The sequence below is a fragment of the Truncatella angustata genome (genome assembly GCF_020726525.1).
Source record: "Truncatella angustata strain MPI-SDFR-AT-0073 chromosome Unknown BKA67scaffold_2, whole genome shotgun sequence".
Classification (NCBI taxonomy): domain Eukaryota; kingdom Fungi; phylum Ascomycota; class Sordariomycetes; order Amphisphaeriales; family Sporocadaceae; genus Truncatella; species Truncatella angustata.
In genome coordinates, this window is record NW_025763382.1 from 7,856,315 (window position 1) to 7,871,434 (window position 15,120).

At 47.4% G+C, this 15,120-nt stretch overlaps 4 protein-coding genes across 4 annotated transcripts; 2 read left to right on the forward strand and 2 right to left on the reverse strand.

The window, feature by feature from the left end:
* Positions 1 to 1,133: 1,133 nt before the first annotated feature.
* Positions 1,134 to 2,688, reverse strand: BKA67DRAFT_533818 (major facilitator superfamily domain-containing protein; the record flags this gene model as incomplete). Its single annotated transcript, XM_046099764.1, has 2 exons — positions 1,134 to 2,459; positions 2,518 to 2,688. 2 exons carry the CDS (start codon positions 2,686 to 2,688, stop codon positions 1,134 to 1,136), a joined length of 1,497 nt encoding a protein of 498 aa, XP_045962930.1.
* Positions 2,689 to 4,338: 1,650 nt separating this feature from the next.
* On the reverse strand, positions 4,339 to 4,787 carry BKA67DRAFT_558777 (uncharacterized protein). The gene has a single exon (XM_046102344.1). The coding sequence runs from the start codon at positions 4,637 to 4,639 to the stop codon at positions 4,427 to 4,429; it is 213 nt and encodes a 70-aa protein (XP_045962931.1). The 5' UTR covers positions 4,640 to 4,787; the 3' UTR covers positions 4,339 to 4,426.
* A 3,377-nt stretch (positions 4,788 to 8,164) lies between these two features.
* On the forward strand, positions 8,165 to 8,946 carry BKA67DRAFT_656845 (CAP domain-containing protein; the record flags this gene model as incomplete). Its single annotated transcript, XM_046107017.1, has 2 exons — positions 8,165 to 8,865; positions 8,925 to 8,946. 2 exons carry the CDS (start codon positions 8,165 to 8,167, stop codon positions 8,944 to 8,946), a joined length of 723 nt encoding a protein of 240 aa, XP_045962932.1.
* Positions 8,947 to 10,693: 1,747 nt separating this feature from the next.
* On the forward strand, positions 10,694 to 11,863 carry BKA67DRAFT_220036 (cupin 2). The gene is made up of 4 exons (XM_046095555.1): positions 10,694 to 10,988; positions 11,045 to 11,147; positions 11,197 to 11,366; positions 11,454 to 11,863. Exons 1-4 carry the CDS (start codon positions 10,783 to 10,785, stop codon positions 11,578 to 11,580), a joined length of 606 nt encoding a protein of 201 aa, XP_045962933.1. The 5' UTR covers positions 10,694 to 10,782; the 3' UTR covers positions 11,581 to 11,863.
* The last annotated feature ends 3,257 nt before the right edge of the window (positions 11,864 to 15,120 follow it).

Below are 15,120 nucleotides of genomic sequence, written 5' to 3' on the forward strand. Positions count from 1 at the left end.
ACACGATCGCGAAAGAATGCATAGCGTTGTGGCATCAGAAACAAATAACTTCGAAAATGACCGCCTTCCATATTACGAAATGCAGTATTCAACAAAGGATTGATAAAGAAGATTGAAGACCACATTGAAAAGCACCTAGAATCAAGACTCCCAACGGCTCTATTGCAGGTGCTCACTGTATGCTTCAGAAACTCATAATACAGCTTAAGCACCTTTATTCGTTAGCGGATTCCTCTCAGTTATTGGTCTGCGCTCAACAAACAATCGGTAACTACAGAGGGAGAGATTCAAAACCTTGGTTCAGATCTGTAATGTCACTTCAACTTTGATTGGACCAAAGTTGTTACTCGGGATACCCCTAAGCCGCTGGCGCGTTGTAGAAAGCATCGCGCATAACCCGCACTGGTGTTCAGCCGCTATCATTAACACTAACATGAGCGGGCTACGATTGTAGGGCTAGGTTAGTGGATCATACGTTCCAAACCCAACTTTTCTTTTCTACACATCTCTTCGTCTTCGGACGACCTTGTTCTGGGAGTGAGTAGCATACCTGGGAATCTGGTCGGTCGATCGGACTGAGCGCTAGCTATCCTGATATTCTACCGATCGAAGTCTGGCAATACATTCTGTTGTTTTTGTAGCAGAGGTCGAGGCCGGCACCGTGCTGCTGACGCTGAGTTCAATCACAGATAGGCATATCTCACGATCACCCATGCCCAGAGTGCTGTCTATTAGGGCTAGTCTAGGAGATATTCATGATTTCATACTGAGCTTCATAAATACAGAGCTGACTACAGGAATATAATCAATCACAACCGACGGAGTGCAACTCCACAAACATCTTCCGCTAACCTCCGTAGATGTGTGCAAACTAGATTTAGCCGGACTCCTCGTAAGGCTATTTCGTGAAGTGTCAATCTGCAGGATGATGCACAACTGATGCACAGGTGACCCCCAAGACAATATTGACCGCATGCGCAACGCGAGGGTGTCATTTCATTACCTGGTCGATGTTACACTTCCATCGCATGGTTTATTTCACTCCACTGTGCTTAACTACATCCAGCTCACTGATCATATCGTCTTTGTCCATTGTAATATGTATGATGGCGAAAAACATGGGCATATCCTATTTATAAGAACCACCTGAAGTCGTCCACTTTCGGACCAGCCCTTAATCTCGACGTCGGCACATCTTGCGCAGTAAGCGTGACCCCTTGTCGGCGGTTTCGTCGCTTGTTGTCGAACGTCATGTATGTACCAAGCGCACCAGAGACCAAGAAACCAGTCGCACCAAAGCACGCGGTAGCAATGAGCGCGGGCATGTACTTGGGCGCATCTTTGTCCTGAAACAAGTTACTGGAAACCAGGCCCATAAGATTCGCCAGCGGTACACCAACAGATGTAAGGACCAAACGCTCACCCTCGTGAGCGATATTGTTGTTGTACCATGTACTCAACAGCACCGAGGGCGCCGACGTACCCCAGCACATCATGAACGTCGCAAAGTAAGCCACCCGGATTTGCGCATGAACGTCCGTGATCGAAGCGTAAATGATCATGCCGATGAAAGTGAAAGCAAAACCAAGCATGATGAATGGGAAACGAATCCTTGTCAAGTCGGAGCTGAAGGCAAGGATCAACAACATCACAGCACCGGTCACATTCGGTGCTACGGTATATAGGTTCGTTTTGACCGAGTCATAACCTAGACGAGCAACGATCTGAGGCAAGAAGAGCTGCACTCCTTGCAAGGGTACACCCAAACAGATCTCGATAAGCAAGAAGCCATAAGTGCTAGGTAGCTTGAAGATCTTGAGAGCATCTCGCAGCTTGAACTCTTCGTTAACGATGGACGAGCTGTCGACGTGTATACGGTGGTAAGCCAGTGCTTTCTCCTCCTCATTTAAAAACTTTGCCTCTGCCGCGCTCTTCGGCAAGTACCAGAGAGCGAAGAATGAGAATAGGACCGTGCAGGATCCCTCGATGATGAACAGCCAGCGCCATGCGAAGTCGATAAGATGTGATTCGATTTGAAACACACCAAAGGCCAACAACCCACTGAAAGCGCTGGCAATGTTCGAGGCGGCGTAGAAGATGGCCAGGCGGCGAGCCAGTTCACCACGTCGGTAGAAGGTGGTCAAATAGTAGATGACCACTGGAAAAAAGGAGCTTTCGGCCATACCCAGGAACCAACGGAGTGTGAATACACCACCAAAGTTGCGGGCAGCAGCCATCAGGAGTGTGAGAGATCCAAAGGTGAACATCATGGTTGGAAGCGCCCTAGAAGGGCCGTACTTCTTCGCCAGCATTGCGAAGGGGGGCGCAAAAATGACATATGGGACAAAAAAGATGCCGACGATCAGATTGTATTGACCAGTAGCGAAGCCCAGATCTGTGGGAAGCCCATCCGTCTTTGCATTTCCTAGATTGCTCTTGTCGAGTGAATTGAATAGGTACTGGTACATGGTCAGCGCCAGGTCTGGTAGACTGCAAGCATTGGATTTTAATATGTACCATTATAGCAAGTACGGGTAGGATGCGGAAATCAAACTTTCTGCAGAGCCTCTTCTCAGCATCTTTGTCGATGACATGTGCTGTTTCTTCGGTGACGGCAAGGCCATTGCTGTCAATGCGAGTCGCCGCATGTTCAGGGTCCAATGACTTCCTCGTGAACTCGTCAGCCATCTTACACAAACTGGTTGATGCGCACCGGAACTCGGGCGACGGAAGACAAAAGAATTGACAGTCTATACAAAAGCTACGCACACTTCGTCATCACCAAGACAGAAGGGCAGCGGCACTCTCTTAATACCAAGCCGGCTCCGATAAGCATCGAACGAGTTGGTTCCCATCACTGGCCGACTTTTGTCATGTTTCTGGTGCCACGCGTGGCTTTGCTCTCCGTCCCGACATTGTCCGCCGGCAAAATGATTCGACGTCGGTTGGACCCAGAGATAAGGAATGCAACATGACAGGCACTTAAGTGTCACTAACGAAGCCAGAAACCGGCATTGATTGCCAAGCACCGCTATTTAGAGTTTTAACGGTTCCGTGGGGCAAATGAACTGCAGGAGCTGTGGGGAACGGGGGAATCTCCAGCAAGTCGCAGCGTCGAGATCTACTTGATAAGACACGAGTTTCTCTTGGCGGAGAAGAGATAGCGAATTTTTGGGGCCATGGTACGTAAATGCTTCAATAAGAATAACGGAGTTGCTATACTATGTATCTTCAACCTGAGAATCTGATTGGCTCAACAAATGACTTTATAATCGGTTCCGGTAATCTATGCCGCGGACAGTCGAATACAGCCTTATACGCAAACTGCTGACCTAGATTAAGCTGCGCTTTTGCCGAGAAATCGATCGTGAGAGACATACAGGGTGGTTTGCATACACGTTTGAGTTGATATGCTGACCAGTCAGCGGTTTGGCTTGAAACCAAAGAGTCTGCTCAGACATACTGACTTGGACCAATGTTGATCATGTGAGATCTGCTTTGGGGGGACAGTCTGCCCGAGGGTGGCCCTCAACTTCAATCATTTGCAGGCAACGTACAGTTTGGCTCAGCCGATGTGAGCAGCACCGGGCAGCGGTAGGCGATTCTGGTCGGATCGACATTTACCCGGCAGCCCGGCGCATTTAGTCATCAACACTGAAAGTTAGTGCACGCATGCCCCCCAAACGCCCCCTGAAAATTAATGGCCGACCGCTGAACCTCGGGAGTGTTCTTCTTGGAGGCGCTCTTCGCACAACTTCACTTAAACTAGACTAACCTAACCTAAGTTAATCAATGACAATCAACCTCCTTTCTAGCTTTATGACTTTGCCTCATGCTACTTTCTAGCAACCTTACAACCAAATCAATTGCAGCGCTTATAAACATATGTCATGCCGGGCGACGCAAAAATGTCTAGATATGGTAGCCTTGGTTTTAATGCATCTACATCTCCACAGCAGTCGAAGTCTTCTGGCTATATTCGACACTGAGCATGCGCCAAATTCAGAAGGTTATATAGCGTGCTCGAGAACCACAGCTTACTTCTATTAGATGCCATCGCGCATGTCAATATGGTCTCTTCGCGTAGTACCTGCACTCCCGAAAATGCCCAGGTGGAACTTAAAAAGGGAATAGCCGATCTATGAAACGACTTCGTCTTCTCTACTACATATTTGTTAAGGTGTTTTGTAATGTGTATGCTCGAAACTAGGAATGCGGCACACCAATCACCTCAATCACTAAGCTGAGCCCATATGGATCTGCCCGAGTATAGATACGCCCTGCTTGATGTTTCAAGAAAACATCAACGGACTCAGAAAGATTGTTGGTTGGATGGCAGTTCTATGACAACATTACTCTATCGGGCTGCGCTCAACGCAGCAACGCCTGAAATTAGGCTCCTTTATTAGACCTGGGGAAAACCGGATTAAACATGAAGTCCGAGGTAGGCTTGAATCTGCCTACTCTTGCGAATTCTGTAGGATCGTGCGGCATAATACTGCGGTATATGGCTATTTGGGATCGCTGGGCGAAACTGCCTGATCTTGTAGGCGAAGAATGTGAGGTTGTTGCTATATTCCAAGATCTCCCCCTGAAGCCTAGCGTTTGCGCTCATTCCCTCGCCATACAACATTGACATATTTAAGGAACGCGATATGCTCCTACGAATTCCTTCTTCCTCCCAACGCGCAAAATGTTCTTCTTGAAATTGGTATGTTACTCAGCAAAAGCTTAGCTTCTTGGGAGAACTCGACCTGAGAATGCTGTTCTCGACGCCAATGATTACGGTCAGTGTCGTGCGCCGACGCGTCCGGACTCCCAAGGGCAGACCAGCCTGATCATAGGACTCCACTTCAATAGGTGCGATTAGTCCTTGCAATGTCGACGAAGCGATTGTGGCGCATGGGGTCAGAGATCTGCTGTCGCGACATTAAAGACGCACAGATAGGCAAAGTAGATGGCTGCCTAGCCACGCCACTGAAACATTGACTTGATAATTTTCATAAGCTCCGCGATGCTTAACTCATCTTTGCGGTAAGTGCCCGCCCAGACGTAGTTGCAACTGACATCTAGTACTAACTCGTAAGCAAGGCAAATTGAGCTTGTGAGGCCTTACTTTCTTTGGATATGGCTAGACTCGCCACATTAGAATCTTCGGTCATCATCTTCCCATCTGTGGGAGCGGATCACGTACGGAGGGTTTATCCCATTCGCGAATCTCCTCAAATGAGTACATCTTTCACTTAGTGGGCTTCACATACGAACATCGGAATCTAAAACCGGGACAATTTGAGTACGACAAGATTAAGATATGAACGTTCACAATGACTTATTAGGATTTGCCAGGTGTTCATGGAGGGCGGCTTGGTCAGCCCAGAATCCACATATTTCCTTATCATGCAAGGAAACACCGCTGTACAAGCGTGGCAGTTTGACTGTTTAGTAAGTCGCTTTAATCTTACTATCAGTCGTATTATGCTCTATGGAAAGCAATTCGAGGTGTGAATTAACTGCTTAACGCCCATGGATTATCGTTCGCCATGTTACTTGACCTAATGCCGTTCTAGTTAGGAAAATCTTTGACATTCAGACGACCTCACATGATCTTTAAACTACTAGTAGCACATGATTCATCAACTAGAATGCCAAGACTAGCCTAACTAGAAGTCGGCTTAGAGTATATTTTGCGTAGTCACTGAAAGGTCACTTCAGTGTCGATGTGGAATTTTGGGTTACCGGTCCTGCGAATGGGTGGAAAACATCGGGCGCACAATATTGGCCAAACAACGTATTTTATTAAATGAATAAGTTGGAAAAAGCAACTCCTATGCCTTTTCATGTGAACTTATACTTCTGAAATGGAACCTTCCTGTCATGTCCGCTTCTAAATCTGCTCCGAGGCCATCGACATTCGAATTCGGGAACAGTCATTGCGGGTATGGCACACAGTCATGCCTCGATGTGCATATAAATCTCATACTTAACAACCAAACTTTGCAAGTATCTAGACGGAGCGATACCAATATCGATATCTGACTGTGCAGCTTTGTCAAAAGCATTTCCATTTATTACTTCAACTCAATTATTTCACGCGAAGGAACATTTAAGTAATAATCATATGGTCGCTGAGGCTTACTAACTAGAGTCACACATATCTATAGCAAACGTCGACTTCTTGACGACAGTCTCTTGTAAGTATATGTATGCTCAAGCATGTGACATAGAGTGGGAATTACCCGATGGTCGTGCCGCCGCACACTTTTCAATGGCTGCTACCATAATCTAAGCCTTCTCCATCACGATGGGCTAAGCGAAGAGGACGGTACGGCGGTGACTCAACCGACATCAGGTGCTCAAGAAAATTCGTCAAACTGCTTTCCATGTCGAAGGTGTGCGGGCTTTCATAAACGAATCTGTATACTTGAAATTCGCTGCCTCAGTACAAGGGGTTCAGAACGACGAAATATTCTGGAACAAATCCAGCGACAAGGATGTAGAGAGTATGTGTTGCTTATTTATTGGTGGTGGAGACTAATATATATGTGTACTGTGGTAAGGGAGCTGGAAACTCCCAAGACCCGGCGTTGCCACAATGAACTTGATTGGCTAGTGGACCGTATTAAAAAGGCAATATTTTAGACTTCTGTGGACTACTACTGGGATGCCGGGTTTGCAAAAGTAACTTTGAGGGTTGCTTCAAGACAAAATATTTAAGCACATGGTAGGGTGTTCAATGCGTAGTTTCCCTATGATCGGCTCATGTCTAATCCTATTAGTTAGACCTTTTGACTTGGCAACACCCATACAGACCATGCCATGTAAAGGCTCCTGGACTTGATCAAGTGGTGCTACTAAGTTAGAAAATATCGGACAAGACAGAAAGGTCAAGTCCAATGTTAATGTCCAATAAACTATTTTACATTCCTTGTGCCTCTCCGGATCTGACGGACTTGATGGCAATGATCCCTGAATCTAATCTCGGCCCAAATTGGCCAGTGGGGCTTTGAAAACCTCAACTGCACAGAATATTTACTCCCCGCAGGCATATCCTCATGCAACAAACAACTCATGCCACTTGCTTTTCTTTGCAGTCTGCTCACGAGCAGTAATAATAACAAGAGCCAATAGCTACTGCATCCGACCTGAGATAATGGTAAGGACATATGAAAATTGCCAAATAGCAGCGGGATGCATGATACGATTTACTTAATCTTTTCCGTAGAGAAGTCCGCGCTGCGACAGTAATTGATTTTAGAACCTAATTTCGCACAGGGCTCAAGGCTGTTCACAGCATCATCAGGTCTGCATCGTGGCTTGAGATTAATCCAGAGTCATTGGGTAACAAAATCGCATGCGCCCATGATTTCCAGTGGAGTTGGCCGGGAAAGGTGGGTTAACGCGTTAGATTAGCGGTCCAGGCCGTTCGACAAAATGTAAAACGGCAGTTTACTCGAGAGTGGCGCGAGGCTTTGATTGAATTTAGCTCACAGCTCATCTTTATTTGCTTTGGATGCGACATACTACCTATTAAGCTTTACCAGGGTTACTATGGCTGGCACAATCCTTCCGTCGCTAATATTGGACTGCATGGGGTGCGCGTGTCAGCCAAGCACCGACGTCGAATTAGATGTGAATGCGCCGTATATTGTTTGGCCAGGCTTCTAGATTGTGTGAAGGCTCCGAAACCTGGTACCCGGCTCCAGATCCATTCCCATGCTCCAAGGCCAGGGTTCGGCCGAAGGATATTTGCGGGGAATGATAATCAAATTCATGCAAGACCAAGGGAAGTTCTTGCATCAAATATATTAAAAACATCAGAAATCCACCACTCCCTTCCCATCAGATTATGTCATTGGAACATGAAGTGGACTCTTCAAGAGATGGACGGCATTTGGGCAGATGCGGAGGTAGCAACCCTCCCCTATCAAGAGGTCCACCCGGCAAAAGAACAGGAAGATATATCAGACGAAATGCCCGGCGTTGGACTCGGTGATTAATCTGATTTTCACACAATAAGACGTCTATCACTCTTTTACAGCCTGGGGCTTTACCTTCGACGCTCTTCGCAGTTACTTGTGCACGTTAAGCTTTACGTAGACCATTTCACTCATTATCACCACGTCCCGGAGACACTTTCAGACACTTTCATAGGGATACCGATAGGATGCGTTTCTCAACCGGTTTAACTTTTGCGGCAGCCCTGCTGGGCGTTGACGCATGTGCCGAGCACAGCAAGCAGCCATCCCGTCACCACACCCACAGCGTTGGCGCTTCATCTTCCGCCGCGGCCAGCCCCGTTACGACACTGACTCTTGCGCCGTCGTCAAAGGCTGTCACATCCCTGGCTGTCACTACGTCTCTTGCTGCCGCTACCACATTCTCAACGCAAACCAAGTCTGTCAAGACCATTTCTTCTTCCACCAGTAGTGCAGCAGCAGCAACCAGCACCACGGCCTCATCGTCCGGGCTCACCGATGACCAGCAGAACGCGCTGGACGCGCAGAACAGCGCCCGTAGCGACGTTGGCTCAGCTGCGCTAGTCTGGGATGCAGATCTCGCTGCTGAGGCGCAGACGTGGGCTGAACATCTTGTCTCTGTGGGCGACCTCGTCCACTCGGACGTCTCGAATGAGGGCGAGAACCTCTACATGGGTTACGACAGCAATCCTTTCGTCAACGCCGCCAACTTGTGGATCGATGAGAAGTCGAGCTACAGCGGGGAGGTCATCTCAGAGACCAACTACATGACCTTCGGTCATTATACCCAGATCGTCTGGAGCTCGACAACCAATGTTGGTATGGGCTCAGCTACGGACTCCAACGGTGCTGTCTACGTCGTCGCCCGCTACTCGCCCCCCGGCAACATGTAAGTCATCTCCTGTTGGATATATGAGATTAAGTGATATGTAACTAATAGAGAACTAGGATCGGCGAGGCCGCATACTAAGTCTCTCGCCCTGGAATGTAAGCGAAGGAACATATGGTACTAAGTATATGATGCATGAAGTTTACATGACATATCTTCAATTCTATGGCATCCTGGTTGCCTGCGCTCCATAGCGAGCCTTTTGGGACGGCTTTAGTTCAAAATACAGCTATATATTGAAACTCCGATACACAGAATTCTGTGAGAGTGCCATTCTGTGACTCCCCGCAAGTTATCGCAAAGCCCTGATAGAGTCGAGCACCATTGCGCCCAGATATTTAGTATGGCTTGCTGAGCGCGCCGCACAATAAATGGCTGGCTGGATGTGATTATCTTGGCGTCAAGTTCACTACTACATCAGATCTCATCCCCTTGGCCGCCAAATATCTCCCCATCTCTTGGCTGACGTTTACGTGAGTCTCTCCGTCGGGCACACTTAAATTTGATATAGACTAGATTCCTCCGTGTTCGGTCACTTGACTCACTCACGTCCCTTGGAAACAACGAAGAAATATCATTGTCTCTATTAAGGACCACTTCTTTAAAATCCACTGGAATCTTATAGATCACGAGTGCTGCAGAATCGTCAGCTTTGGGAGCAATCAAAGCTACATCACTTGTTGAACAGATCATATAGTGGTATAAGTCCTTTTAACTAGTATGGCTTGTTATTGTCGCTTCAACGCGGAAACTGCCCCGGATAGGAGTTGGGAGAACCACCAGGCTAGCCCGACATTGGTTGATTGACCATAATAGATGAGCTTAGTATATGTAGAGAAGTTTGCCTTGCGCAAAGCGGTAGTTTCACTCTTCGAAAAACATAGAGCTGTGACATCGAATGCGATCTGCGCTATGGTAACAGGCGTTCCTCAGATTAACCATGTCCAATATTAATCATGTTTTTTGAGCCGCATATTATTAATTAGCCTTTTTATTGGTAGAGCTGCAAGTGTTGAACCGAACGAAATCTTGGTCGGCCAACAAGCTCAGCATTGCGATATCTTCCTGTTGACAAACTTTGACTCGAATTGCCACGCTGTCGGAGTTCAACAAGTCATGAAGAATAGGACCGTCAACATAACGTAATCCGCAGCATCATAGTAATGAATTTAACTTGGCACGTCTTTAAGTTCAAGGTCTTCTCATTATATTCCACGTTTTCGTAAAATCGTTGTTTGCAAGAAAGAACCGCGCATTTTGAAAGCCCGGCCATTCCATCATTCTGCTGCTTGATTCCTGAGAATGAGTCAAATTTCATTTAGGAGATGCAATTATAGTCATGCAACTTCGCACTCACTTACGAGATCTGCAAGCCCACGTTCGCAGACCTCGATGCTCAAACCCCTTGGCAAGAAATTTGTCAAAATTTACTGCATGGGACCAAAATAAGAGCAAGTACAATTGATTTAAACAATTTGCGAAGCCTGGGCCAAAAGTATGCCCGGATCATATGATCATTCACATAATTGCTAAGCAGCGCATCCTTCCTACGGGGCTGTTGATGGCGGCACAGCCTAATTTCTCCAACTTGATCCTGGCGAACCCACATCGTAACACTGGGCTCCTCCAAACGCTTATAAATTGTGCCTCATTTGTCAGCCTAGACGACGACAAATCTGAGTAGCTAAGCAAGCTACCATTCTAGAATATCTGAGCAAAATATCGGTATTTCGCTTGCAGGTCAATTTGTTTACATGGGCATATACAAAAGTTATATATACCGATGGTCTGATAGCATTCATAAACAACAAGTCCCAGACGAAACTACAAGTCCCAAACGAAACACCAACCGTATCCTGACTAAAACCATCTTTATTCGCAAAGCCAAATTTTAACACCCACACTTGCTAATTCAAAATGTCCACACTTTACAACATTTCTGCGCCGAGGAGAATCACTGCCTCTAACTTGCCCTTACCAGCTTCAGCTGCATCTGATGCTCAAGCTGAACCAGGAGTTGAAGTGAGAGTTGACACGCTTGAAACAGAAGTATTCCCGGGAGGGATTTACCACAGAAGTCTTGTTGCGACCACCAAGCAAGTCCCAACAAGTAACGAGGGCTTGTGAGTCGTAAAAACCATATCAATATTCAAGTGGCTATCGCTCACATTACTACCAGCGGCGATATTCCTCTCGATGAGATCCCTGGTGCAGGCATTGTTCTCCCGGGAGGCATCAATATGTACTATCTTGATATTGCCCCGAACTCGGAAGGCCCAGTGGTTCGTTAGATTCAGCGATATGTAGACTGAAACTAACGCGAGCGACCAGCACCGTACGACATCTACCGATTATTTAGTAGTTTTGCAGGGCCATCTTAGTCTGATCACACCCGGCTCTGCACCATACTCTCGCGAGGATGGGAAAACTACCCCTGGTGAGCCTGTTGAGACTATCTGCGGCCCAGGCGAAACTGTATTGCAACGAGGAATGATGCATGCGTAAGTACTCCTTTGGAATGTCCAGCCAGATGATAAAAGAAGGATCATGTGGAAAGAACTTCCGTGCTGACTTGATAACCTTGAAAGTCTGTCAAATCGAACTGATAGCTGGGTCAGAGTTTTCTGCGTGATTGTATCGTCAGAAGCGAATCGTGTCCCTATCGAAGGAGACAAGACGGAGTATAAGTCGCTGGAGGATGCATGGCTCCAGTAGATGCGTAACTCAACTCCGCGCTTAACACGCGTTCATACATGCCACTAGCCGACATGCAACTTCTGACTTAACAGACAAGCGTGAAGATTTGTCCTTTGGTCCGATTGCTTCTTGTGTTGCAGTAAGGGCGACAAAGACAAGGGCCAAAGCTAAAAGATATCGCAAGGTTCCTGATTTGTTATGGCAGTCAATCGATTCGACGAAGCCGGATTGCGGCCATGAATGCACTAGAATAATAAATATTATCCTTCATGTCGTAGTCATGGCAGACCCGTTCTAGTCTGTACGTGGCTGTATGGCTTGACTGCGTGATCTTCGTTGTGTATCAGGCGCACGCTGCTGTCGTCGCTGCAGTCGCTGTATCGTGGTGAATACGATAGTGGCTAATATTGTATCGGTATAGCTATAATAAGAACCGGGCTACAGAGTCATCGGACTACCTTCTTTTGAGAAGGCGGCTTAAGTATCTGTGTTATTACAAAGCGTGAACGCATCCAGTCTTGGTTTTTTAAGTTTTAGCTGGGTGATGATGCGGTGTATTCTAGGTTGACTTACCAATGCCTTCTTCATTTGCATAGCTCGAGTCCTTGTGTTTGGAGTTGGTATAGCCGGCCATATACTTGAGTAGTTAGATAGCTACCGCATATTAAATCAGAAACACTAAAGCAGGCATTATCTGCTAAACAATTAACTTTCTTTCCCGTAGTAGGTCTGGTGGCCAAATGCATCGTTACCGCAAGGAATGAAGCTGCTGTCCAATTCCTCTCCCGCGGCCGAGCCGAATAACACGTGCCATTGTTGACATAGACGTTGGCATCATTAAGATCTGGTACAGCAAAAATGTCTGCTAGCGATCCAAAGATGATTGAGATGGCATGCAACCGTCGCAACACATCAACAAACAGTACCGTAAGTTGCACAACTGCATTACGGTTGAGGCGTTAGGATTCTTTCTGTGTTCCCTATTCTTCCTGTTGGTTCTCTAAACCTGTAAATGTGTGCCTGGGGTATACGGCGGATTTAGTATAGAGTATCATGCAGTTCAGCGGCCGATAGCTCATTGGCCGAACCATACCATGAGGAGGACATGTTCTGGGGACCCTGCCGTTGACAGTGTGACAGCCAGGAATAATCCGTAACTTACAATTTGTCGATGCCAACAACCGGCCTCGGCTGCATCTCCACCTCGATTTCCCATTGCAAGACTGTCGGCACATTCTGTGGCGGGCTGAAAGTCGTCTTAACTATGATTATCAAGCCCGATACTTGCGAAACGAGTCAAGCGACGAATCTAGTCTGGGCACGTTCCAGAGGCTAGCCGTTTTTCAACTCAATCTTTAAGGTAAACATGGTGGATTCATCCAGCTGCACATAAGTTAGTACTGAACTGAACTGCACTGAAATGAAATGAATTGCGCTACTCCGTACTGCCTGATCCCTGTTTATGCCTATTGCTTAAGCTTACATACTTACTTTGTAGTCTAGGGCTCGCGAATCAATCCCCCACATCCCATGGTCAATAGAATCCCTCTCGCGTTTTCTACCAATTCCTTCCAGGCATGGTTTCGCGACATATATTTCCATTTGCTCTTCGTCATTTCCCGGAATTCTGTAGATCGACTGCCCCACCCCTTCGTGGCCACAATATTTACCGGTGCTTTTGCATCGAAGAGCCTTTTGGCAGTTGTGGGAGAAGTGTCGGAAGGTTTTCTTTTCGGGCCCTGCTCCAGGCAGTGCCAGGCTTAGCGAGTCTTGCTGCAAAGAAATACCCTAGCCTATCCTGGCTTGGCGTGGGATGCGCGAAGCGCTATGAGCAGCGCTTGAGTCTAAACTAATGCAGGGGAAAGCAGTCACTTTCGACTATCTTGCACGTGGAGATTAAAGCTGAAATACATCGACGCCGTAGTGAATGCCTTCGACTCATTGTTCGTTGGACCTGGCTTTCATCTCTTAATTGTCTCCCTTCATTGGCAGACTTTACGAGCATTGAGCATCCGGCGTTTCCGAACATTTCTATCATGAGCTTTGGTCTCCGCTCCCGACGCGGCAGTTTGAGGCTGACTGAGAGTTGGCCTAGTTTGGCTCTTGACGGCCATGACCAACATCTCTATAGAGATGCAAACAATCACAGACTTGAGCAACTGCAACTGAAAAATACATGTACATGAGCAGACACTAGACTTTCGTGCCGGCGGGAAAGGCGAGACCACAGTGTCTCAGCAATTTTCAAGTTCATTGTGCATTTGCAGCCTCTTCAACAGTTCTAATGTTCAGCCATGGGCAATATATTCAATAGTTTACCTGGATAGCTACAATCTCCTCCAAGAAAAACGCCGCGATCATCTGATCGCTCCGGTGGGTATGTCCCGGTAGTTCGGACTCGGTAATCGACCCGACGTTTCTAGACATTTCACTATAGGCGCTATAGATGCTTATGTTGCGCACGGGTATCCTGGGTTACCACATGGGGAAAGCAGTCAGCCACAAAGGGTCCAGCACCGCCTTACAGCTTCTGGGCCGTTGAGAAGCCCTCTAGCTGCAAGAAAAGAGCCCAAAGGGTCCCCAAATCAATGCAAGTGGCCAGCTGAACACTAGCTGGGTTGTTCACTAGTTGACATCACCTCTTGGCACCACTTGCGGAGGTGGCTCTATTCGCATCTCGTGGGCTTATCGTATACTGCGTAGACAGGCAATGGCGCTTCGATAGCTTCTTCAGAGGGAGGTCTATAAAGGACGATAAACTCCCCCTTGGATCATCGTTTTCCTGGCATGACTTCTCATCACTGAGTTCATCCTTCTTCGACTCGTGGCAACATCACTCTTTTGTTGCTTCAAGCATCGTGGTCTTCTGCCGGCTTCCGGCTGTTACATTCATTTATTGGCAGTCCAACCCTCCACTCGTTATCAACGACTTACCATATATAATCTAATTCATAATACTCTTCGCGATGCGTATCAATTCGACGGGAGCTCTGCTTATGGCAGGCTCTGCAGTAGCATCCACTGTCCCACGAAACTACAAGAACGGCACGGCTGATGTTGTTCCTGTTATCAGCAGTACAGTTGTCACGACGTTGACTGTGCATGCAACTGTAACCGACCACGTTACCGATCATGTCACGGATCATGTCACTGTTCTGGACACTGTCACAGCTGCTGTGTGCATGACCGCAGCACCCGGCTTGGCTTCCTCCGGCGCTCTGCTCGGTAGTGGCTCTCATTATGAGCAGGGTAGCAATGGCGGTCAAGCACCAAACGGTGCATTGTCTGCTTACAAGTCCGGCTCTTCTGGCGGGTCGTCCATAGTCAATGCTGCTGGCTATACAATCAGCACGGCAACAACATGGACTGGATTCACGCAGACTCAGGCAGCACCTACTCTGAGCCCTGCTGTTCCTTACGGCCATGATTCCGACAACATCAAGCATCTGACCCCTTCGGACAACTGTGCCATTCACTACACCGACTCCGGTGTCAACGACCCAGCAAAGCAGCAACTTTTTGCTTCGATGAACGCCACCTTTGTGCACCCAGCCGTTG

Bases quoted from the DNA above. Each gene is read 5' to 3' on its own strand.
- BKA67DRAFT_558777 (XM_046102344.1), bottom strand. From the start codon at position 4,639: ATGTCAATGTTGTATGGCGAGGGAATGAGCGCAAACGCTAGGCTTCAG.
- BKA67DRAFT_220036 (XM_046095555.1), top strand. From the start codon at position 10,783: ATGTCCACACTTTACAACATTTCTGCGCCGAGGAGAATCACTGCCTCT. The intron at 10,989-11,044 runs GTGAGTCGTAAA...CATTACTACCAG, and splicing joins CCAACAAGTAACGAGGGCTT to CGGCGATATTCCTCTCGATG. The intron at 11,148-11,196 runs GTTCGTTAGATT...GCGAGCGACCAG, and splicing joins CGAACTCGGAAGGCCCAGTG to CACCGTACGACATCTACCGA.